We start from the raw sequence: 24,208 nt of genomic DNA on the forward strand, positions 1-24,208 counted from the left end.
AGTAGCTTTTGTTCGGAGGCACCAAGTTCCCAGGAAGACACCACATTATTTGAGCTCCCTTGTAAGTCACAGGGACTCCTCATTCTTTTTCGTATGGCGTTCCTCCAGATAATGTTTGAGGGAAAGTGGTGACAATACGCATCAGGAGCTGTCACCGTGTCCTTGCTGTCCCTGGTATCTGTTTCTATCCTGATGCTTGTCACATCAAATTGAAATGATCTGTTTACACATGTGTGTCTCCTTTGTTCTCCTCCAAACTTCTCAATAACAGGCACTGTCTCTTTTTCTTTTTGCGTAAAGAGGTTGTTAAGTTTAAAGTTTCAGCTGGGATTCCAAGATACAATAGATGCCGCATGCTGAAGCAAGAGCCCATGCCACTGCGCAGAGTTTTAAAAGGGGATCTTTGACAGCCAGTTCCATAATTCCAAGACACCTCAATCAGATGAAGGATATAACAGGGGCTCAGAGTAGGGAGAGAAGATTTGTGAGGTTCCTTCTGAGGACATAACTCCTCCCCTTCCCCGATGCACAAAGCACAAACTTGTCTTGTGCTGGTGACACCATGAACTAGACCCTAAATCATACTTGAGAAATTTGATGTGGTCTACAACAGGTCAGTGAGAGAGAAAGAGACAGAGACGGGTTCAGGTGGGGGGGATGGAGGACAGAAGGAACACAGGGCTGCATTTGGAGGTCATTTGCTCTTGTATGAGGCAAGGGATACATGCGCTTGTCCAACAGGCCAGATATCCTCGAGTCATGATGAGTCTTCACCAGTAGGAATACCGGGGGGAGGGGACCTGAGCACTGAGTCATGTGAGAAGTACACCTGCCCGGGACCAGGGGCTAAGGGGACATGAACCCACTGGAGGAGAGGCCAAGTTTTCATCAGAGCCTTTGGAAGTTTTGTCATGTATTTCCCTACTGAATGCACTTCAGAAGGTCAGAGAGAGATAAAAATAAAATTTCGCTTTGATTCGAACCTACTGGTCATGCTGAATCAATATATCAGTCACATTTATTCCCCTAAGTGTCAGACATAGTGCCTGACTCATCTTAGGCATTTGATAAATACCAAACTGAGCTGATCTGCTTTTGGAATGTATTCTTTTTCAGCTGAGCCAAAATATGTCCACGAGGCAGCCCAACTGGATGGCAGTCCATATTTTATTTCAGGATTATCTCTCCTCAAATAACCTTTTTGGAAAGATTTTATATGAATAATTAAAATTAGTAGCTAAATATAAATACACATTTACAAATCAGCTCTTTATTATTATGCATAAATATTGTCTAGCTCCAGAGACATGATTTTTTAAATCTTTTTTTTAAAGTAGGCACCATATGGAGCCTCACACGGAGCTTGATCTCATGACCCCAAGATCAAGACCTGAGCCAAGATCAAGAGTCGGACATTTAACTGACTGAGCCACCCAGGTGCCCCTGAAGACATGATCTCATTATAACCTATGGAAAGCCCAAATATCCTGTGGTCTAGTTTTTGACAGTGTCACCATCAAAGAAATACCAACCCAATGGAAAACTTTCATGGAAACCATTGGACCTCTAGGAAAACATCAAAAGCATTACAGGAACAATGCACAGCAAACTTCTTTAAAAAAAAAAATCCTCTTTTGCAACTGCTATCCTTCTTATTAGCTCACCCAAGCTTTTCTTTTTTGAAATTTCCCCAAAACTCTCTCTGAAGTCCGCTCCCTGGTCTCTTCTCCCTCATAGTTTTAAGTCCATTCTCACCAGCAAATCCTCTGTCTTCTGTCTTAGACCTTGCTCAGTGTTCTGTGCAGGGTTTACTCCACTGAATTCATCATTATGAGCTGGAGTTGGGGAGATTTAGCAGAAAACACCCAAGATTTTCCTGAGGGTTTGGGTAGAGAAGGAAGAGACTGTGAATATTTCATTGTTTCCTCTGTCACTCCATAACAGAGGCTCTGCAAAGGGCAGCCCTGGGAGTAAGGGGAACAGCTGACCCTCTGTTTTACTACCTCTGGGGCTTCCTCTACTCCACAATCTCTCTGAAGTTTAGCTTGATAATAAAGTGAAACGCTATTAGAAATTTAGCCCTTCGGTTTTGTTACTGATTAAAATGTATACTGTAATATTTAATCTCATTAATCACTGAGACTTGGGTGTAAATGAGTGTATTAGTTACTTTACTGAGAGTAGGGTTGGCTGGTAAATTAAGAAGGAGGCTAAGGCATGAAAAAGAAATCCTCTGAAATGGAGAAAGTGGGAACATTAGATACAAAATTTGCCATTTTCTTTTTCAAAACACTGGCAAGGGTTTAGTGCTGGTCCTGGGAAAGGCCTATATAGACACTATTATTTTGGGGAGTCTAGATGGCTGGTAGGGGTGTGAGTTGGTGCAAACTTTAGGGTAAGGAGAGGGGGACAATTTGTCCACGTGCATCAGAAGGCTTACAATGTACCTAGTGAGTTTCCATTCAGTAATTCTACTTCTAAGAACTCATTCTAAAGAACCAAAGGGATGCACTCCCAAGGATGGCAACTAAAGGGTTAGTTAAAATTAACATAGTAATTGTGGGCAAATCATTGAAAGCACCTACACGTCCAAGAACAGAGAGCTGGGTGAATGATTAAGGTTCATTATTAGAGGCAGTACTGTGTAGCTGTAAAGAATCATATCACCCAAGAATATTTATTTGTATGAGACATGTTCCCAAAACCAGTAAATAGAAGGTAGTTTCTTTTTTAAGATTTTATTTTTTAGGGGCGCCTGGGTGGCATAGCGGTTAAGCGTCTGCCTTCGGCTCAGGGCGTGATCCCGGCGTTCTGGGATCGAGTCCCACATCAGGCTCTTCCACTAGGAGCCTGCTTCTTCCTCTCCCACTCCCCCTGCTTGTGTTCCCTCTCTCGCTGGCTGTCTCTATCTCTGTCGAATAAATAAATAAAATCTTTAAAAAAAAAAGATTTTATTTTTTAATGTAATCTCCACATCCAACCTGGGGCTCAAACTCACGACCCCGAGATCAAGAGTTGGATGCTCCACCCACTGGGCCAGCTGGGCGTCCTGGAAGTATCTAAAATAATATGCACTGTATGATATCATTTATTAAATACAAATACTGAGGGAAAAGACTGAAAGGACATAATAGCGGTGGTTATTCCACACTAATCCCACATTGCATTTGTAAAACAAATAAGGAAAATACATTTAGCAAAGAAAACACTATTTTCCTTAGGTTTGATCTGTTTTTTAGACGGTGGGCAAACAGGCTTTCTTTCAACATGATGCCTTTGAAACAGAAACAGTGGAAACAGTTTCGTGGGTCAGTGGTTTGCACTTTTAGAGTCAGAGCCAGAACCCAGTGCATACGGGCTCGAAGTTACACAGAACTGGTTTGCCTTCATTTTAAGGGAGGAGTTGTGTTCATAACGTGGTTCGAGATGGTTTGAGAACAGCCTCATTTCCAGGAAGCCCATGTGGGCAGCAGCACCAGGAGTCCCCCAGAATATTCAGATAAACAAAAAAACACTTCCTCGGCAGTTTGGCACCTTTGGGGAATGCCAGTGAAAGCCCACCATCTTGCAACTCACTTCTTTACGATTGCACTTGCCTTAAGGGTAGGAAATGGGGAAGCTAGCAGGATCCTTGACACACATATTAAACAGATTCTCCTCTAGGCCCCATATTTTCTGCCTTGGAAAATTAGCACTTACATTCATATAACACCTTTATTAGAATAAATGGAATATGGTTGAGGTCAGTGTTAGGGCAACTAATTACCTATTTGCTAATTCTATGAAAGTTGAGGATTTTGTTGATCTAGGAATTTGTCTATGAGAAAACGTTAACCTGGAAATATGAGAAAACAGCCAGATTTATCTCCCCCCCCACCCCGGTTTTGGTCATGGTCAAAAGCTTTCAAAGTTTGTTTGTTTTCAAGATTTTATTTTTAAGTAGCTCTACACCCAGTGTGGGACATGAACCCACAACCCCAAGATCAAGAGTCGCATGCTCAACCAACGGAGCCAGCCAGGCTCCCCAAAACTTTCAAAATTTTAGTCTTCTCCTATAGTTTAAGCACAGAAGTTGGGGGGTCTGTGAGGAAAAATGTTCTTCTAGTGCCTAAAAAGGGCCAAGAACCTGATAGCTTTGCAGTATCAAAACACCTCCTTCTCATATCAATATCCCTCTTTACTGACACTTACAGTTTTACTTCAAAGGGCTTTTAAAGAAAGGCCCTGGAACATGGCATTTGGGATTTTGGCCCTGAGGCTCCTGGGGAGCTGGGCTCTTGACATAGTTATTCAGCCATCAAGCCCTTGGACCTAAAGGGATTGGCCTTGTAAAAGTCACCTTGCCAACACCCTGACCTCCCCAGCTGCTCCAACCACTTATTCTTAGCATTAAAAATAAGCTAGATTTCTTTCTAAACTAGGAAAGGGTATAGACTTTGGAGGCAGATAGATCTAGACTCTATTTTCGATTCCCTTTGCATATATTATATTCAACAGTTGTGATAATGGTTAAGTATGAAATTTATGATCCCTTGCAGAAAATATAAGTAACGGGCCTCACAGAGTCTACCATTGACCAAAGGCTTCCTGACCTCATCATCTCTCCTCTCATCTGAAAATTGTTCTCAAAAGCGATTTGATCTCCTCTGCTGGTTTTGCACATCTTCTAGTCTTTTCCCCAGACATCTCCCTTCGCTTTCTCACAGCACCCTAAGCCTTAATATACTCAGCTGCAAAACGGGAGGATAAAAGCCAACTTCTTCAACTGTTGAGAGGGTTAAACCTAGCCCATGCTGGTCTCTCCAGATGCCACTCTGGTCCCTGCTGTGCCTTCCTACATGTCTTCCCATCCTGCCCCACGTCATAGGCCTTGTATTTTGCCTGGATGTTCTTCCCACTTTTCCCTGCTTCACTAATTCCCATTCAGAAGCCACTTCCCTCAAAAAGTCTCTCTAACCATCTGCCACAATCACTACCACCAACACTGGATTAGAAGTTGATTTCAAAGTATTCTGAAACTGGCCTGCAGTGGCATATAGAGTACTGTATTATAATTGTGTGCTTATTTCTCTGTCTCTTCTTCTCATCTGTACTCTGAATGATGTTAGGCCCTACACCTGGTACATGACTGTAACCCTAGGATCTCTGGTGCCAGGTACAAAATAGATGATCAATAAATACTTGTTAAATTAATCAGTAATGTATGCAGAACTTGTAGCAACGTATTGACAATACTGGAGGCCATGATTGTAAGGCTGTGGGACTGTAATGTGATCTCACAAGAAGGCCAATGCCAGAATTGACGTAAGTTGTCTCCGAGAGATCCAAAATGTGGGGTTACATCCCTAACAAGGACAGACTCTTTGAAAGCTGGACCCAAAAGGAAATGGAAGATAGAACGTGTATAACCATTGCTTTTAATACTTCTGCCTATTTTTTAAAGTCCACAGTGTATGGGTCTTCGTGTTTTTTAAAAGTTATCTTCTTCAAAAGGGTGATACAGCTTCTAATTAAAGATTTAGACATGTCAAGTAACGCAAGAGAGCTATGTGTTGCCGTCAATGTCACTGTCATGATCAGCTATTGTGCCTTATCACCTTTGATCCTCAGGGTGGTTTGGGGAGGTCCATTTATCGTCCTTGCTTAACAGGGGAAGTTAAGTGACTGGCATATTACACAATATAGATCTGGAAAGGGAAGTCGAGTCAGGCCCCTCTGGTTCTAAATCCCACCCTCTTCCCATCTATCATGCAGCTGAAGAGAAGTAGCAATGTCCATGCCCCTTCCCTTCTGGCGGCTCTCAGAGATCTCCAGTATTATGAAGATCATTTGACTTTTATGGGTAGAAGACAAATGAGATGTGAGGTTCTGAAAGATGACGCGGCCTGCTCAAGGCTTATCGGGGTTTGCTCTTTCAGCATCCCTAAGTCAAAGGCTTTGATTTCACTTATATGATGAGAAATCAAAAAGGCTTGTTTTTACCCTTCCTGGCAATTGAATGTTTGTAGCCATGCCCCTAACAGGCTAAGCATTTCTTTTGTAAGTATGCTCACTCTGGACACTGTCTTCCATTGCAGGACCCAAAACTGTCAGGGCCCCGTTTAATGTCACTTAAGTCCTGCCAGGCTACAATTAACAACTTTAATGAACTCTCTGCTCTCATAGAGAAACAACACCCTATCAACTCTCATCTTCCACTTCCCCAGAAGTTTTGGATAATAACTACCTGCACCTAACACCTGCTAGATGACCACAGGGGCTGACTGATGTCGAAATGCCTAGTCACTCCACAGAGGGTCTGCCACAGTGATGGCCATTAGGTAGCATATGAATGATAGAGAAGCCTGTTAAAGGCTCTCTCAGGGGAAGAACTCCAGACAGTGGGATGGGGGGTGGGGAGGGTGGAAACACTGAGAATTTAGTCATGGCCAAGCCTGTGTCTCACTCTCCTCTCTCTGAATCTACGCTGTCCAACAATTTCATTCTCTGTCATGGACATTTGGTTCTGGTGCCTGGAGAGAAACAAATTCAAATCTGGCTACGTGCCCACGTTCTTTACAGAGCATATGTGAGATGTTCCTTGAGGCACCAGCAGCCGGGACTGAGACTCCTCCCCACATCCAGATTGGCCGAACTCACCTCGCAGTTGTAAGCAAATTACGTGAACACCTATGAACTGGGACGATGATAATACCCGGAAAAGATGAACTAATTAATAATTATAATAATGAGAGGGTAGTCAAAATAATACCCATGTTTATTTAGTATCTGTCATTTGAGGAATATGAGATGAGACACTGATGTCACCTCATGAATCCTCCCTATACTTTAGGAGGGAGAAAAGGGCAGAGGTCAGTTACAAAATAGTCTATTTAGAAGAAGGTTAATCAGGGAAGAATTACTGTATAAGGGGAAGGTCTGAAAAATATGACTTTGGATATCAAAGATGGGCGGGCATTCCCAGAATGGAAAATACCAGCCTGCTCTTTTCCTCCGTGCACCTGTGTAGCCCTTGATGCTGCTCCCAGGCTCACATTAATGTGCTTTTTTCTATTCATGACTTCTGTTCTTTCCTAATTACTCTGGCCCCTAGATTCCCAAAGTGTGTCCTGATGTTTATTAATAAGTATTATTTTTAAAAGGATTACATTTTCATAACATTGCATCAATCACAATCAAACAGATTTCTTTACCTTTAGGACTTTAATATGCTAATACACCTAAGTGAATGTCCCAGAAGAGCACATTTTAGGTTGAACCTTTTGAAATTACCATTTCTATAGGTTGGAAACAATTGAACATTGCCAATTTCATATGGTCCAACCTAGTCATATTCAACGCTTCCAAACTTGCTTGACTACAGAGCTCTTCTGGGGAATATTCTGTTGCAGTATCGGTGTCCTTCAGCCTCACTTTCGGAGTGACTGTCTTAGGTACTTAAACACAGAGATTATTAGGTGTTTGAATCGTACATGTTGCTTGGACTCCATGATGCTCTGATGCGACAGGATAATGGGTTGAGCAGAATGAGAAACAGGCAGATGGGGGAATCCTGCTAGGCATTGAGGCTGTTTCCAGGAAGGGTGGCCCAATATGGTCATCCTCCTACACAGCACTTGCTAGTATATGACTTACCCTAGCATGCTTATGGGACTTTATCCCAACCCTGAAGCTCATGCCAGCTCCTTTAAAGGATAATTGTCCCTATACCATTATAATTTGTTTCTGGACCCTGAGGCTTTTTAGCAGAGTAGAACCAATCATCAAATATAAGAAATGAATGAAAGACCTCATACCCGAGCAGGTTCCCCGGAGGAAGATCTGGATTGGTTTCCAGTTGTATGGGGCAGCAGAGGATCCCCAGATGAAGACCAGGCATAGAGAAGCAGAGGTGAACCCCAAGAGTTGAACCTCAAGCAGAGGTGAACCATACCAGTATCACAGGGGAAGGGGGGTTGGAATCAGGAGAGTGTAGTATCATGGAAACCAAGAAAAGAAATCAAGAAGTAGGTAGTGGGACACCTGCATTGAATGCTGTTGTGAAAATAGGAACAGAGAAATCAACATTAGGTTTGGCATTGACAGGAGCAATACCTTGGTATAGTGGGAACAAAATCACGGTTTACAACAAGGTACTGCTAAATGCTTTATATGTATTCACATAATTCTCACAGTCAATATTATTATGCAGATTCTAATATCATCTTCATTTTACAGATGAGGAATCCAAGCACAGAGAGAATAAATAACCTGCCCAAGGCCACATGGCTAAAAAGTGGCAGCCTGGCTCCAGTCTGTGCTAAGAACCACATCGTACTCCCTACATGATGCCACGAATCTCAGATCAGTAACTCCAGATAGCTCTTTCAGCAAGTTTGCTGAGAAGGGAAAAGGGACATGGGGTGGGAGCTGGAGAGGCTGTAAAGCTGAGAGAGGGTTTCCCCTTGAAGATAGCAAACACTGACTGTGGGCTGCATGCTGACAGGTATACAAGAGGAGCAGAGGGAGGACGGCAGATGCTGGCTGGTGGAGGTGTTCTCAAGCAGCTGGCAAGATCACATGGATCCCATGGATCCAGGGCACAGAGGGGTTGCCCTCTGGTAGGAGCTGGACTCATCCTACCAGGAAGGGAGCCAGAAAAAAAGGGCACAGGTGGGTATAGCAGGTGGTTTTGGAAGTGGAAAGATGAAGGAGTATCTGTTGGCTGACTCCTATTTTCTCAGTGAAGGACACAGCAAGATAATCATCTTAGACTGGGGCGGGAGGTTGCGGGGGTGGCGGGGGGGGGGGGATCTTGCGAGAGGACTGAAGAGAAGAAAGGTATGAAATGGCCATTTTGGGTGGGGGGTAGGAGAGAGCACAATGAGGAGCCCTTAGGAAGCTAAAAGAGACAATTCAATACCCCTAAATTTTATGGATGCTCTCTCCCTTTCTCAAATCTTTCATGGTTTTTATTCTATGAAATTTTTCATTCTAAATCTGCGGAAAAAGAAAGTGGGGAAACCGTCTGCCCTTTCTCCCATTACTGCTATGCTGGGAGTAGTAGGAATACATTTGGAAGTGATGAGCTAGTAAATCTGAAATGTTCCCCGCAGATGGCTTGGGATTGCGGAAAGCTAATATAAAGAGAAATATGACCTGGGTTTTTTACCTGCAGAAACTTCATGTTTTTCCCTTTGCTTTCGTCAAGACCCATCTGTCCCTCTTTAGAACATTTCTTAAGGAGGAATGTGAGGTGATAAATGATCCCAGTGAAATTTATCTCTGTCTGGATTAAATCCTTGTGCTTTCCCTGAGGAATCAAGGAGCACAGAGAGAACTCTATTACAGGGCTTCTGGAACTTGAGAGCACGTCAGCATCACCTGGATGGCTTGTTAATAACACATTATGGGGCCCCACCCCCAGGTTGTGGTTCAGTGGGTCTTGGGGGGGCGGTACCAGAAATAATTTGCATTTCTAACAGGCGCAGGTGGTGCTGCTGCTGCTGTCCAGAGACTGAACTCGGAGTGTTGTACAGTGTGTTGCCACTCAGGTGGCCTGGAATGCTCCCATATCTCACCAAACAGGGACTAGAAAAGAAGATCTCTCCAGTTGACTGAAACCCCAGGACAATTCAGACGCTGAGGTCCCTTAAACCCAGCTGCCACTGTTGGACTTGTCCTTCCTTTCCCTCCCTCCAAATCACTTTGTTATTCTGTAAAAACAGTGGGAGAGAATAATTGAATAAGAGTAACTCCTACATAAAGTGCTAACTGAGCTGGGTGCAGCTCTCAACCTCTCATGTATGTTAACTCATTTAGTCTTGACAACAACTCTATGAGGTAGGTACTGTTATTAACCCCAATTGTCTGGGAAGGAAATGAAGACACAGAGGGGTTAAGTAACATACTTGAGGTCACCCAGCTAGGAGTGGACAGCTAGAATATGAACACAGGTCAGCTTAATTCTAGTACAAACATTATTTCTACTTCTTCATATGTCAAAGGTTAATGTGTAGGAAGCTTTGGTCTCTCCGATTTAGGGAGCGTTGCTGTTTGGGTAAATCGTGGTTGGCTGTGGTCCAACACAGTTTTTAGCTAGGCACACTGAGCAATATAGGATTATTGAAAGAACTCTCTTGTATACACTTTTTAAAACTGCATGACCCTTGGGCAAGTCACACAATTTATTTTCATTGTCTCAGCAATAAAATGAGGGGGTGTACTGTCTGAATTTTCAAGTTCTGAAAGTATGCAATTCTCTCTGAGTTTCAGTCACTTTTTTCTCCTGAACTCACTCATCTAGAGCTCAAGTAGCTGTGTGCTACTTGAAACAACACAAATTGGGGGCTGATAATCCACAGACTCTAGCCTGTTCTGGGGACAGCTCCCTCCTCCATGGTTAAGAACACTGGCAGTCACTTGTCCCAGAGGAAGTGAGTTTTGCCAGTGATGAGATGGGTTTTGCTTCAAGTGGCAGGAGATGAGGCAGAGCTAATTAGAAAGATACTTTTCTAATAACAGTTAGTATGGAGATCTAGGTGGGACCTAGTTGGTTCCTGCCACTGGCTGGCTGGGAGACATCGAGCAAGTCGTCTTGCCTCAACAATTGCATCTATGAAATGGAGATAATTAGGAGCGTGGGGTGGTTTAGCTAGTTAACCATTACCTAGTGCTTGGTCAGCTCTCCATAGCTCCAACTTCCCCCTGGATGTTGTGGCTCTTGATGTCAACAGTGCCTCATGAGGAAGATCTAGATGCTGAGTTTGTATACACAAGGATCTCCCCTACTCACCTCATTTGCTTTCATCCTCAATACTGGTAGAGCCAGACATTTATTCTAAACCATGGTCATTCTCAGGTTGAGAGACAGATTATGTGTCAAGCTCATAAACAATAGAAGGTGAGGTGGACTTGATTTTTTTTTTCAAAACAAGAATCTAGAAAACTCTGTTCTCCAGAGTGTTGTTAGAATCAACTGTCTTTAGGAGACCCCGCTGGCAATTTATCCAAAGTATAGTCTCATGAGAACACCTGTTCAAGGGACAAGAGGGCCAGTGGGGTCATGGAGTTGAGGTTAATATGTTTTCACAGAGAGCTAGTCATGTATTGGGCATAGTAGAATTGCAAATAATGACTCTACCAATAGCTAACCTTTATGGAGTTCTTAGGATGTGCCAGACATATAATCATCGCATGTCATTCACATAACCCTGGGAGTTAGGTATATTGTCACCCCCATCTTACAGATAGGGAAATTGAGGCTCACAGAGGCTAATTAGTCAGACTAATTCCAGTGGGGTAAGTGTTCAAGGTGACAGGAGGATTTGAATCCAGACAGTCTGATTCCAGAGCCCAGATAGGTAGCCATGGTGCTACACTGCCTTCATACAACAGTGAACAGGACAAAGGGCAGACCCTCAAGGGGCTAATCCTATGGAGGGAAACAGATGGGCACCAGGAACGGAAATCCATCAACATGGCCAACGACAAACATAAAAGGAGCAATTGATTGCAACCAGAAAGATTCAGGAAGACTTCAAAGTGAAGACACCATTTGAGCTGAATGTTGAAAGAGAGTAGCATTGTAAGAGTTGGAAATGGGGAAAGAGTGCCAGGCTCAGAAGATGCTGGACTTCTGATGGGGGCAGGAACACAGGTGCCACCTGTTTAAGTCTTTCTTCCGATGCACAGTTTTGTCTCATTTTCTAACTTTCTGTCCTGTTCATGGGCGATGGGCCCTGAAGGCTTAGATTTTGTAAGCTCAGAGAGTCTGAAAGTTGGGCCCATCTCATATCTCAGGGGGTTTCAAGTATCATCATGGCCTGTGCTGAGATCCTCCCCAAGCCAGGCCTTTCATGATTTTCCCGTGAGGCAAACTTTGTGTTGCCAAGCACTGTTTTCTCTAGCCATTAATGTCTGGTACGTTTGAGCCAGTTACCAGCTTGAAAACTCAGGGACAATGGGAAGCCAAGACTTCAGAGCAAAGCTCCTTGAGCTGCTCTTGTTCTAGCCTCCCTCATTTTATGTTTCATGCACCTTCTTCTGGCAAAAAGATTCCTGCTTCTCCATTAGTAACTTCCTTCCTTTGACATGTCTTCATTAATCCCATTGTTGCTAGTGATTTCCCCCAGTCTTAAATGCTCCAAAGAACTCACTTCAGATAGAAGAGTCAGAATAAGAATAGATGAAGAATCCAGGGAAAAGGAAGAAAGGAAAGAAGGGAGGGAGGGAGGGAGGGAGGGAGGGAGGGAGGGAGGGAGGGAGGGAGGGAGAGGAGGATGGAGTAAGGGAAAGCAGAATAAAGATTTGAAATCTGTGCCAGCTGGGCCTCATTTCTGCTACAGTTGTGTCTCTGCTTTCAGGAAGGAGAACTAGCAGATGTTACAGCTATCTGGTGTTCTCTGCTGACTGTGTGCACTCAATGCACCCTTGAGCCTGTCTTCAGGCTAGCCTCAGAGCCATCCCTGCCCCTTCTTGGCCTCATTTGGGTGCAGAGTCTACTTGGCAGGATGTTCTCTTCATTTTCTGGGCAAAGCCATGTGTGTTTTGATGAAATGCTGCATAGGCCATATTTTTGTGTGGATTGGATCTCTCTATCAGCACCAGACCTTACTGAGCCGGAATGACACCCTTCCAGCCCTGGCACCTCTATGAAACTTTGCTCTGTTGACATTCCTGAGACTTGTCTATCCTGGTCTCTTCCTACCTCTCCCACCATGTACTCTCAGCTCTTTCTTTGATTCATCGTCCTCTGTCCACCCTTAAAAGTTGGTTTTCCATCCCTGCCTCCTTGCCCCTCTCTATGTGCTTTCCTTAGAAGACATCCCAGGTGATCATTCCCTGCCTGTGAGTCATTGACTCTCAATTGCTATCTCCAGGCCTGACTTTTCCCGGTTTCAACCTCATGCCTTCCACTGCCTATTGAGCATCTCCAACTGGAGGTCCCAGGGGAACCTCAAATTCATCATGTACCAGAGTTAACTAACTCTCATCTCTCCTCACTCTTCCCTATTCACTCTGTCCAGTCCAGAAACATGGGGGCTTTCCAGCCTCCTTCCTTTGCCTCATCTACTCCTACTCTGCACCACCCTACATGCCCCTCCATTCATTTACCATATATTACTGATTTTAAGTTCTAAACGTTTCTGGAATTGATTTTCCCCTCTAGATCCCTGCTATCATTCCCTACTTTAGGTCCTCATTATTCCTTATACTTCTGACTGCAACTGTTTTCCTACTGTTTCTCCTGTCCCCCAGGCTCAATGCCCTCATATCCATCCTCCATGCTACCTCTGGAGTAACCCACCTAAGATGAAAACCTCCAAGATTCCCCTGCTTGAGAGCCTTCATTGGCTCCTCATCACAGCAACAAACTCCTAACTTTGAGCCTGGCAGACAGGGCCTAGCATGACCTGGGTCTTCCTCTCCTGTTTCATCCCGGCACTCCCTGCCTCATGCTTCATACTCTGATGATGATAGGAGAGTAGCTTGTAGTTTTCCAAAACCCCATGTTGGTCCATGAGTTCTATTCTATTCTATTCTTTCCTCTGCACAGAGTGTCCTTCCCACCCTTCTTCACCTGGATCACACTAACTCATCCTTCAAGACTTAACCCAGCCATCACCTGGCTCAGGAAACCTTCCCTAAAGCCCCAGGTTAGGGAAGTGCTGCTGTTGCATCCTGCTCTTATTATCTCTTGACCTATGAAGAGCAGGTCCGAATGATCTGTTTGGGAATCCTTCTCCTTCATTAGGCTATAATCGCCCAATGTCTTAGCTGCTTTTACCCCACTGCTTAGTCTAATACCCAGCACAGAGCAGGTACTCAGTTAATGCTGTTGACCAGAACATAATGTTGAGTAGGGGTCATTGATGAGGGAACAGAAGGCAAGCTGAGGACAAAGCAGAAACTGACGCCCCGCAACCCCCGCCCCATGGGATGTAGGTGACATTCCTCAGGCACTCCTGGCTGCCCTAAAGGAAAAAGAAATAGTTAACCTATAGAGACCACAATCCTGCAAGACTTGCATCTCCCTCAGTTTAAAATGTCTTAGCAGTTTACAAGAACAAAGCATTTCTATCAATAACCTAGCTTCTGGAAGGAAATGTATACAATTGAATGTCTCTGTAACCTGCAGCCCATAGACAGATACTTGAAGCGTGCAGAGTGTAATTTCTCCAGGAAGCTCCCAAATATCTTCACGGTAATGCCTTGCTAGAGGGAAAAATAACCTTAACTTGACAATGGCAAGGCCTCTGGGATCCTGTGAGTCTTCTTTGACATATGAAAATCCTTTTGAAACTTCCCTGTTTCTTACCTCCCCCAACTCCCAAATATAAAATCGGCCACCCCTCACAACCCGGGGCAGCAGCTCTTTCTGCCCATGGGTCCTGTCCCTGTGCTTTAATAAACCACCAGTTTTGCACCAAAGACGTCTCAAGAATTCTTTCTTGGTTGTCGGCGCTGGACTCTACCCCATCGAGCCTCACTGATATCCCACAACCTCATCAGTCATGACTTTTCCACCCTTGGACCCCTAGCAGGTACTCAACAAACGTTCCATGGGCAAATGCTGTTCCTATTGACAGCTATAATGGGAAGAGGGGAGGAAAATTCTGATCACACAGTATTTAAATATACCAAGGAGGTCAGGCACAGTAGACACTGCACATCGGTATTCCATCCCTGAGTGGCATGCATCTTTGAGCATGAGATTTGAAGGTATTAAGCTCTCTGATAATTATTTAAGAGAGCAATCCACCACCAGGCGCTCTCATAAGCTCTCCCACACCACCAACGGTCATGATCACCTCAATAAAAGCAATCACTATGCATTAAGAAAATTATGGCAAAGAAAGAGGGTTTGTTAGGGCCAAGAGTGGACACGGGGTTCTCCCAGGTGGGCTCGCATGGTTCCCTAATTCTCCAGACCCTGGTTCCCACCGAGCCCGCCCACTGACCCTCTTCCGGGTGGCCTCTTTGCACAAAAGCTCTGCAGCTCTGTGGCTTGTCATCGCTTTTGCAATTGCAGAGCATGAATAGCTAATGAGGCATGCTGGGGCCGACAAGAGGAGTCTCTGTTGATTCCATTTGGTCTCTTAAGGGTGGGGGAATATGCATTTTGAACACCCACTTCCTGCTAATCCTCCCACCAAACCAGTCAGGCTGGTCTTAATGTATTATTAGAAAGCCCACACATCCATCTTTGGAACAACAGAGTCACTTGTTGCATGAGGAGTGTTTCACATCTATGGAGCCAGAATGCAGGAATGGAGGGGGGCAGGGGGAGCTGGGACAGGCAGGTCAGGGAGGGGGGTGGGGGCAAGCCTGGCTCAGAGGAGAGAGCTTGGGTTTCAGAGTTAGGTAGAGTGGATTTAAATGCTGCCCTGTCCCCTGCACGCTGTGTGACCTTGAGCACATGATTTAACTTCTCTGAGGCGATAATGAACTCTCACAGGCTCTGGTGAGGGTCAAAGGAGACTTCTGTAAGGCATTTAGCCCAGGGCATGGACATGGAAGGTGCCGGCAAAACATCAGTTCCTCCGACGTCGGTGCTTCCTGGGGTGTTCTTGCAGGACAGAAAAGCCCCAACGGATGCCCTCCTACTTGCTGCTCCTCCCTGGAGCAGAGCGTCTTTGTGGGCCACTTGAAGGGGAGTGCTGCCCAACACCCTGCTGGCCACACAGAGCCCCCCACCCCCACCCCTGCTGCAGGGCTAGTTATTCTAGACGGACACAAGGGAGGGAGCTGTCATTTTGTTTGAAGGGAGAGAATTTTCCAGGCTGCTGCTGGGAAGTAATGTTCCCTCAGCCTCCTGACAAACTTCACTGCTAATCTGAGCTTTCCTTTCCTCCTTCCCACCCTTCTTTTCCTCTCCCTGGAAAAGACACCTAGAAATGAGAGGGTCGGTCTCTCAAACAACCCCTAGAACCGACAGGTACCAGCCTTCCTGTCTTCCTAAACACCATCATGAGTTGTGACGGACATTGAATCACCAACCCTCTCGGGAAAACCCTTCCTTCACTTTCCATCTCATTCTTTGCAGAAAGGGAAGTGATGTCCTGCGGGGAAAAAGGGGCAACTAGAGGTAGCTATGTGAGCGGAGCAAAATGTAAGGGGTAGGCTGGCTTCTTCCCTCACGGATGGGGGGTTAGGCTCGCCCTCTTCTCAGCTCTCCATCCTGTCAGCTCTCCTTGCCTTCTGCATTTGTGCCTCCGAAGCTCCGAAGCTCCAAAGCTCCTGCGTTTGTGTCCTTCCCTGCTCTGCCCCGGCCCCCAGGGGGCCTTCGGAAAGGCCTGCTTTCTCAGCAGCAGCCCCAGGGGTCTCCTCTCCAGGGAGCCCCCAGGAGAACTAGGGCCCCATCCTGGAGCTGGGGGTGGAGGGAGGACGTTGGTGTGGGCTATGCAGCCATCCTGGGAAGTCACACCCCAGTCCCCTGCTTCATCGCGGGACCGTAGAGTGGGCTCCCCGGCATCCCACCCATCACCAGTCACTGGCGCCCTTCCATCCCAGCAGGCAGCTCCATGCCACCCTGCTCGGGGCCCCACAAGAGCCTCGATGTCTCGGGGAGCTCTCGGCCTGGCACCCACATGCCCTGCTCCAGAGCTGCCCGGGCAGGTGCCAGGCCTCCGTGGCAGAAAACCAGTCTGACGCTGAAGAGGTGGCCCTGAGCAGCTGGGGTGTGGCGCTCGGTCAGGTCCAGTTCGGCCCTGGTCTGGCCAGGCTTCCGGCCAGCCCCATGCTGGATCAGATAAGGGTACAGGTAGCCCCGGAGTCCCCCGCACCCCCCAAAGCCCTCAGCCCTGTCCCCTTGGCCGGCCAGGAGAGAGAGGAGTACACTACCTCCAGAAGATGATCTGCCCTGGGGAAGCCATGGCGAGGGCAGGGTCCCTTCCCACGGCGCGCTGGGTGCTGGGGGACCTGGAGCTGCCGCTGCCCGCGCGGGCTGTGACTCACAGCCAGCTCTTGGGCGCTGGCCTTAAATAGTGCGCTCAGGCCGGTAGTGGTGCGTGCGGCCGCGGCCGGCTCAGGTATGAGGAAACGGGGCTGCCAGGCAGAAGGCCCTGCAGGCACAGAGGCACCCGCTCCCAGCCCGCCGGGGAGCCAGGCACGCAGAGCTGCCTTTCCAGGCCTCCACCTGGCCAGGGGGGCAGAGGCGACAGCTGCCCCCCCCCCCCCCCCCCCGCTTCGGGGTTTGTGTGCAGCGCACGTCTCCTCCTCCCGACTCTGGAAGGGAGCACCGGGGATGGCGATGTAATCTCCAAATAAGAAGGGCCTGGAACAGCTCAGAGTGTCAGGGCTGTGCCGGGAGGCCGGAGCCCCTCTCCCTGGGGGCAGTTGAGGCTCAGACAGAGGCTGGTCACCCCCGGCGTGGTATCTCAAGGAGGGGATTCATGGTGGGGAACCTTAGGAGGGGGTGAGCGGGGATGACCAGGGTGCTGAGTTTGTCACCGAGGACCGAGCTGGCCCTGGGCCCCCGAGGCAGTCCAGCCGGGTGGGCAGACCTCTTCAGGCTTCTTAGCGAAAGGGGGAGAAGTCCGGCCCTGCCGCCCTAGCCATTACTTTCACGCTCCGGAGAGACACTGACTGGCTCTTCCCAGAAGCTAGTGCTGGGGGTGGGGGGTGAGTGGGTGAGAAAGACTGATCTCTGACATTTTATCCAGCACTCAGATTTCCAAGGAGGCAGGAAGTTCTTAAGACATAAAGCTCTTTCTCTTGCTCTGGAGAATGAACCTGGAGAAGGTCCTGGTGAGTAAGCATCTGACTGCCCACCTGACTGCTGACTTTGGGGTAAAGCGCCCCAGGATTTCAGCAGCATGATTCCAACGTTGGTGCGTGGGCTGCTGGAACAAGCAGCCGGATGCCGGAAAAGGAAGGCAGAACCAGGTGGGGGTGGGGGCAAGACACCAGGGGAGAGGGTCATGTAACAGTGGAGAGGTCTTTAGAGTCACCCAGGGTCTTTAGAGTCACCCAGAGCCAGGTCCACATCCTGGATTCTTATTTAGTTTTAGTAATCTCTGCACCCAATGTGGGGCTTGAACTCCTGACCCCGAGATCAAGTGTTGTGCGTTCTTCCGACTAAACCAGCCAGGCACCCCGCCTCCTGAGTTCTTCATTAATCATGCAACTCTGGGCAAATTACCTTTCTCCAAGGCATCTTGATTGGAGTGAGGCGTCCATGAGAGGGGGTCCATGTGCCTCCCCCTTTCCCAGAGTAAATAAAGGGAATACCTGGAAGCTAGGACGAGCCTGTGCTAACTGGATTTTCCCCGGTCTGGGAGGCTGGGGTAAGTAGGAGCGGTGATTTCCACAATTCCTAGACATCTGACCCCACCTTGGTGCCCTCCAGCCGTCCATCATCACTACAGGATGGGCTGGGAAGGCCCTGCTCGAAAAACGAAGAGGGCCCACTGAGATGCCCCTGCGGGAGAGAGAAAGCCACCAAGGGGCAGCTTCTGTTTGGGGGCTGGCTGGCGGAACCCCCAGCCACGAGGGCAAGCACTAGCAGGCAGGGAGCTAGAGCTAAAGGCGTTCTGCTGCCTCTGGAGAAGCAGACAGACATCGTTCCGCTTCTGACTGTAAAACCTGAGGAGCGAAGCATGTGAAAAAACGGAAACACCATGGCAAAGCAACAGCAATATCCAAGACAGTAGAACAACATAGACTTGTGTGTGTGTGTGTGTGTGTGTGTGTGTGTGTGTGTGTGTGTGTGTGAGACAGAGACAGAGACAGAGACTTTGAGACGTTGATGTCTCCAGGATTCAAGAGCCTCTGTTGACATTTTCTTCTCTGAGAAACACCTAAGCCTTTCGCTCTGTCCTGGGCCCAGGCCATCTTTCTTCACTTCTCCTGTAAGTGGTGGGGTTCTCTGTGATTCTGCCCTCTCTTCTCAGAGCACACATGTTCCCCGGGGACCTCGGCTGTCCTCTGCTTCAACTGCCCCTGTGTCTGAAGACCCCATCCTCTGTACCCCCCACTCCTGCGTGAGCTCCAGCCCCACATGTCCCGTCCAGGGGCTTAGTGGGCATCTCCTCTCATTGCTCTACAGGGACCACGAACACATCCCCGGGGGCGCCAAATGTGTCGCAGCTGGAATAGCATCTTCCATCGCCTCCCCCACTGCTCCTCCTGAGTTATACTCTTGGAAAGAGGCATGTCACCTGCCAGGTGGCCAAGTCAGAAACCTGAAAGCCACCCTACATCCATGTCCACCCAGGTCTCCCGAGTCTTCCTCTCTGTATTTGTTGGCTCGGGTTGTCAGAGTGAAGTACGACAGATGGGGTGGCTCAAACAGTACAAATTTATTTTCTCACAGCTCTGGAGGATGAAAGTTCGAGACACTGTATCAGCAGGATTGGTTTCTTCTGAGGCCTCTCTCCTTGGTTTGTAGAGAACTGTCTTCTTGTGTCTTCACATGGTCTTCCTTTCGTATGTCTCTGTGCCCTAATCTTATAAGCACAACAATGACATAGGATTCACGCTCACCCTAATGACCTTTAACTTTATCATGTCTTTCAAGACCTTCTCTGGGGATGCGTGGGTGGCTCAGTAGGTTAAACATCTGCCTTCGGCTCAGGTCATGATCCCAGGGCTCCCTGCTCAACCAGGAGCCTGCTTCTCCCTCTGCCTGCTGCCCCCCTGCTTGTGCAAGCTCTCTCTCTCTGACAAATAAATAAATAAAATATTTAAAAACAAAATAAATTATTTAAAAAAATAATAGAAAAATAAAGAACTTTTCCTCAAACATGGTCACATTCTGAGGTACCAGAGGTTAGGACATCAACACATGAATTTTTTCAGGGAAGAACAGAATTCAGCCCATAACACTGTTTATGGCTTCCAATCCATCTCCTTCTCTCTGTCCTCAGTAGTATTACCTAAATTCAATCCCTCATGATTTCCCTTTTGAAGTGAATTTTAAGTAGTCTCTTACGTTACTGTCTTGCCCCCAGACTGCCCCTGTAAGTGCCTACCTACCCACCTCTGCTGGAATGATCTTTCATTCTTTCTTTTTTTCTTTCTTTTTTTTAAGATTTTTTTTTATTTATTTGAGAGAGAGTGAGCGAGAAAGACATGAGCCAGCAGAGGGAGAGGGAGAAGAAGGCTCCCCGCTGAACAGGGAGCCCAATGTAGGACTTGATCCCAGGACCCTGAGATCATGACCTGAACTGAAGGCAGATGCTTAACTGACTGAGCCACCCAGGTGCCCCTGGAATGGTCTTTCTAAAATGCAAATCCAACCAGAGCACTTGCCAGGTTAAAATGATCAATGGTTCCCCGGTACCTGGGGTCTGCCTCTGCCTACCTCTCCAGACTTTGCTCTCCCCATCCCCTTACTCACTCTGTGTACCAGGCATGCTGAGTTGCTTTGGGTTTCTCCAAAATGCCACATCCCCCAAGCCACTCTGCCTTTGTGTGTGCTGCTCTGTCTGCCTGGAATCCGCCCCCTGTTTTTTCTTATTTGATATAAATTCTACGGGAAACTTTCCCCGACTGCTTCAATCTGGCAGGTGCCAGGCTCTGGGCTCCCATGTGAACCTCATGCTTGCTTCTGTGTTCCTGAAATGTGACTGTTGACTCGTCTGCCTCCTGCGCTAGACACCTCTTAAAAATAGAAAAGGCATCTTATTCATTTTTTGTATTTCACCCCGGTATTAGGCAGGCACCGCGTAAGGGATCATTACATGTTTCTTGAAAAAAAATACACATTTTTCTTTCGCAGCACGCCATGATAGTGCTATTTCCTGTTTCTGCATCTGTCTCATCACTGGTCTGTGAGCAGCTAGGGGATAAAAACTATGCCTCATTCGTCTTTGTGCCACTGGGTCCTGGCACCGTGCTGGATACATAAAAAGGACATGGTCATGTTTGATGGATGGGTGAGCAGGGATCAACCTGGGGTGTGATACATCAAACACTTTCTGGAGGAGATGTCTTGTGAGCTGGACCTACACTATTCGGAGCAGGAGAGAACACGTTGCATTTGAGACAGAGGAACAATTTAGAATGAGCACAAAAGGAAAGCAGATATGTGAAATGAAGACAAAATCTGTTTTCTCCTTGTCGGTCTTGGCGAGGGGGACATAGAGACCAAGATTAACTTAATGTCTCTCGAACCAAAAGGTCTTTTTCATGAATTAAAAAAAAAATTCGTTAAACAACCCAGTCTCCCGGAACTCTCTTTTCTCATTGAGTATCTGCACATTCCCTGGGCACCAGCTTAAAGTTTCTCCTGGCTGATAGAAGAACACCCACTGACTGCTTTGTACTTTCCACAAAGGCCATGAGCTCATGTGATCCTTACCATAACCCTATAGGGTGAGTTTTACGAATGAGAAACTGAGTCTCAGAGATTAAGAGATTTGAGTTTCCCTAGGCCTACTTGCCTGTGTGTATAGATGGGATCATAGTAATGAAAGTAATAAAGATATCACTGCCTTTGAAGGCGGAAGCTCTGGCTGTCCGCAAGTTTTACCCTGGAGAATCTCTGCACCTTTTACAAAGGTTCTCAGGAAAGCAAACTGTGGAAGATTCTTACACTGAAAGGCCCTTCAGGAAATCATGGCTTCGTGGATGTCAGGCCTTGTGCCATCCACTCCCACACTGGCCCTGGGCTTGGCCGCTGGGACCTCAGCAGGTGTGATGGAAGCAGCGGCCTGAGCAGTGCCAACGCTCTGGGCTTGCCCTCTCTGGCCGCTGAGGACTCTTCTGCCACCTTGTGATAAAGCCTGCGGAACAGAGCAGAGCCAAACCAGCTGACACCCCTACATCTGGCTACGTGAATGACCTTGGGGGACTAGAGGAATCGCCCAGCTGGGCCCAGCCCAAATTACTGACCCCCTAATCAAGAACAAATACAATGGTTATTGTTTCAAGCCACCGTGTTGGGGGTGGTTCGTTACAACAGCAACAGACAGGCTCTTCTTTCGTCTTATTCTGCTCCGTGTTTCTTTCTTGCGATCACTGCCTCTGGAGTCCCTTCCAATGTCATCTCAGTGTTGTTACTACTGTCGGGACCTGTGTAGTCAATCCTGATATCAACAGCAAAAGTGGCATCTTGCTTCCAAATTGGAGTGGTGTTCCATGGAGTACCCGGTATGCTGAGCCACGTCACACACACACACACACACACACACACACACACACACACAAGACCTCAGGTTTAACATACGGGAGTTTGTTGTTGAATGTGCCATCAGGAAGGGAATAAAGAGGAGCCCTCAGCTGCCCAAAGGGACTACTACTCCCACACCTCTGGGCCTAGTCATGCCAATTTCAGTCCTTCTCTAAGACACTAGTACACGCGAACACCTGCTCTGAGAGATTCCTTGCGGTTAGCAGGGCTTTGGAATCTTACGGTACTCTGCTGGAGTTGAAGAGATCTCGTAAAGCTCCGCAGAGCTGGGGAGAGCAGACATTGTAGTGTTAACACAACAAACTTCAAAAAGGATAATTGAAGGGGATGCTGACATCTGGTAAAATATTAAGGAGCTATCATTTTGTTTGAGACTTGGACTTTGTTTTGTTAGTTGCTAGTGCTGTCTTATTAGGAAAGGACTGATTTCTTTCTCGCTGGGCAGGCTAGAGACCAGTATCCCCGCGATGCCATGCTAGCTCCCCATGCTCCCTCCCTCATCTTTCAGCAAAGCCCCTGTTTTCATGGCGAAGGCGCAATGTGTCTGAGCCTGGGTACATTTCCTGGCCGGCTGACTCCAAATTCAGTACTGCTCCCCTCCCCACGTTCACGGACGACATTGCTAGCTGCTCACGGATTTCTTTCCTGCTAGTCTGGTGTGGCACCAGAAACCCTTTCAAAAGAGTGTCCAGGAGGCCCCTCCCAAACAACTGGAGACGTCCCCTGTGTTTGTTTGCTCGGGCTGCTGTCACCGAGACCTGGGAGGCTTGCGCAGCAGACACTTACCATCCCAGGGTCCTGGAGGCTGGAAGTCTGACACTGAGGTGTTGGCAGGGTCGGTTCGTTTTGTGGGCTCTGAAGGAGGGGTCTGTTCCAGGCCTCCCTCCTTGGCTTGTGGATGGCTGTCTTTTCCCTGTGTATTCACATCATCTTCCCTCTGTACATGTGTGCGTCCAGCTTTCCCTTTTTGTAAGGACACCAGTTATATTGGATCAGGACTCATCCTAATGAGCTCATTTTAACTTGAGTATCTCTTTAAAGACCCCATCTCTGAATAAGGTAACATTCTGAGGTACTGGGGGTGGGGTTTAGTACTCCAATATAGGTTTTTAGGGAAGCATAACTGAACTCACAACAGCCCCCTAGGTGAGGCCCACAGGTCCTCCCTTTCTGTCCTTTGCAGCTCTAGACTACACTCGTGCCCTCTGATCTGAGCAGGATACAAGATCCGGTACCAAATGTTGGGGTGGGGCTCATTTGCCTCTGATAGTTATGACCCCAGGCTAGCAGTGATGTTCCTACACTGGCTGGAGAGATGGGGTCCCCAGCCTGCTTCGGGCTCCGTGTGTGTTTCTTGAAAGCTGCCCATTAGCAGAAAGGACAATCAGGAAAGACTGAAATGTTGTTCCCAAATATTTGCTGTCCCTCCTCAGGGGAGGGTCCCATTTGCATCAAGATTGCTTGGACAGCTTGTTTTAGGCAATGAAATGAGAGTGGAAGGGACATGTGTTACTTCCAAGAGGAAGCTGGAAGAGGCAGTCTGTGTTTGCTCACCGTCTCTCTCCCGTGCAAGACTGGGAATGTTCTAGATGGAGGATGGTTCGCCAGACTGGGCCCCAGAGTAAAGCTGACGTGGAGCAGAGCTTATGCCAAACCCAGATGGACATGTAGCATGAAATAAGTTTTTCTTGTTACAAGCCACTAAGATTAGAATTTGTTTGTGATTGGGTATAACTTTGTCTGTCCTGACTGATACAACAACCTTCCCATATAGAGGAGGACTATTTGTTAGTTAAGAATATAAATGTGGGGGCACTGGATGGCTCAGTTAGTTAAGCGTCCAACTCTTGATTTCAGCTAAGGTCACCATCTCAGGGTTGTGAGATCGAGCCCCACTGGGCACGCTCTCTGAAGCCCCATTCTCACACATTCTCACTGGAAAAAAATATATATATATACATATACATACATATATATATACGTACATATATACACATATATTTATGTAAAAATGTGAACACAAGGATAAATTTCAAATGAATCAAACTTTAAATGTAAGCTATGAAGTCATAAAAGAAGAAAATAGGAATT

General features: G+C 47.1%; 1 protein-coding gene across 2 annotated transcripts in view; it reads right to left on the reverse strand.

Annotated features, from left to right (window-relative positions):
- VTCN1 (V-set domain containing T cell activation inhibitor 1) overlaps nt 1-17,041 on the reverse strand; it is a 62,786-nt gene extending 45,745 nt beyond the window's left edge. For both annotated transcript variants that reach the window (XM_045801409.2, XM_045801410.2), the window contains exon 1: nt 16,825-17,041. In XM_045801409.2, the coding sequence (XP_045657365.1) occupies nt 16,825-16,856 (32 nt within the window). In that variant the 5' untranslated portion in view covers nt 16,857-17,041. The remainder of the gene's footprint in view (nt 1-16,824) is intronic.
- Nucleotides 17,042-24,208: the final 7,167 nt, after the last annotated feature.

The sequence above is a fragment of the Ursus americanus genome, chromosome 12, assembly GCF_024610735.1.
Source record: "Ursus americanus isolate L20-20 chromosome 12, mUrsAme1.1.p, whole genome shotgun sequence".
NCBI lineage: Eukaryota > Metazoa > Chordata > Mammalia > Carnivora > Ursidae > Ursus > Ursus americanus.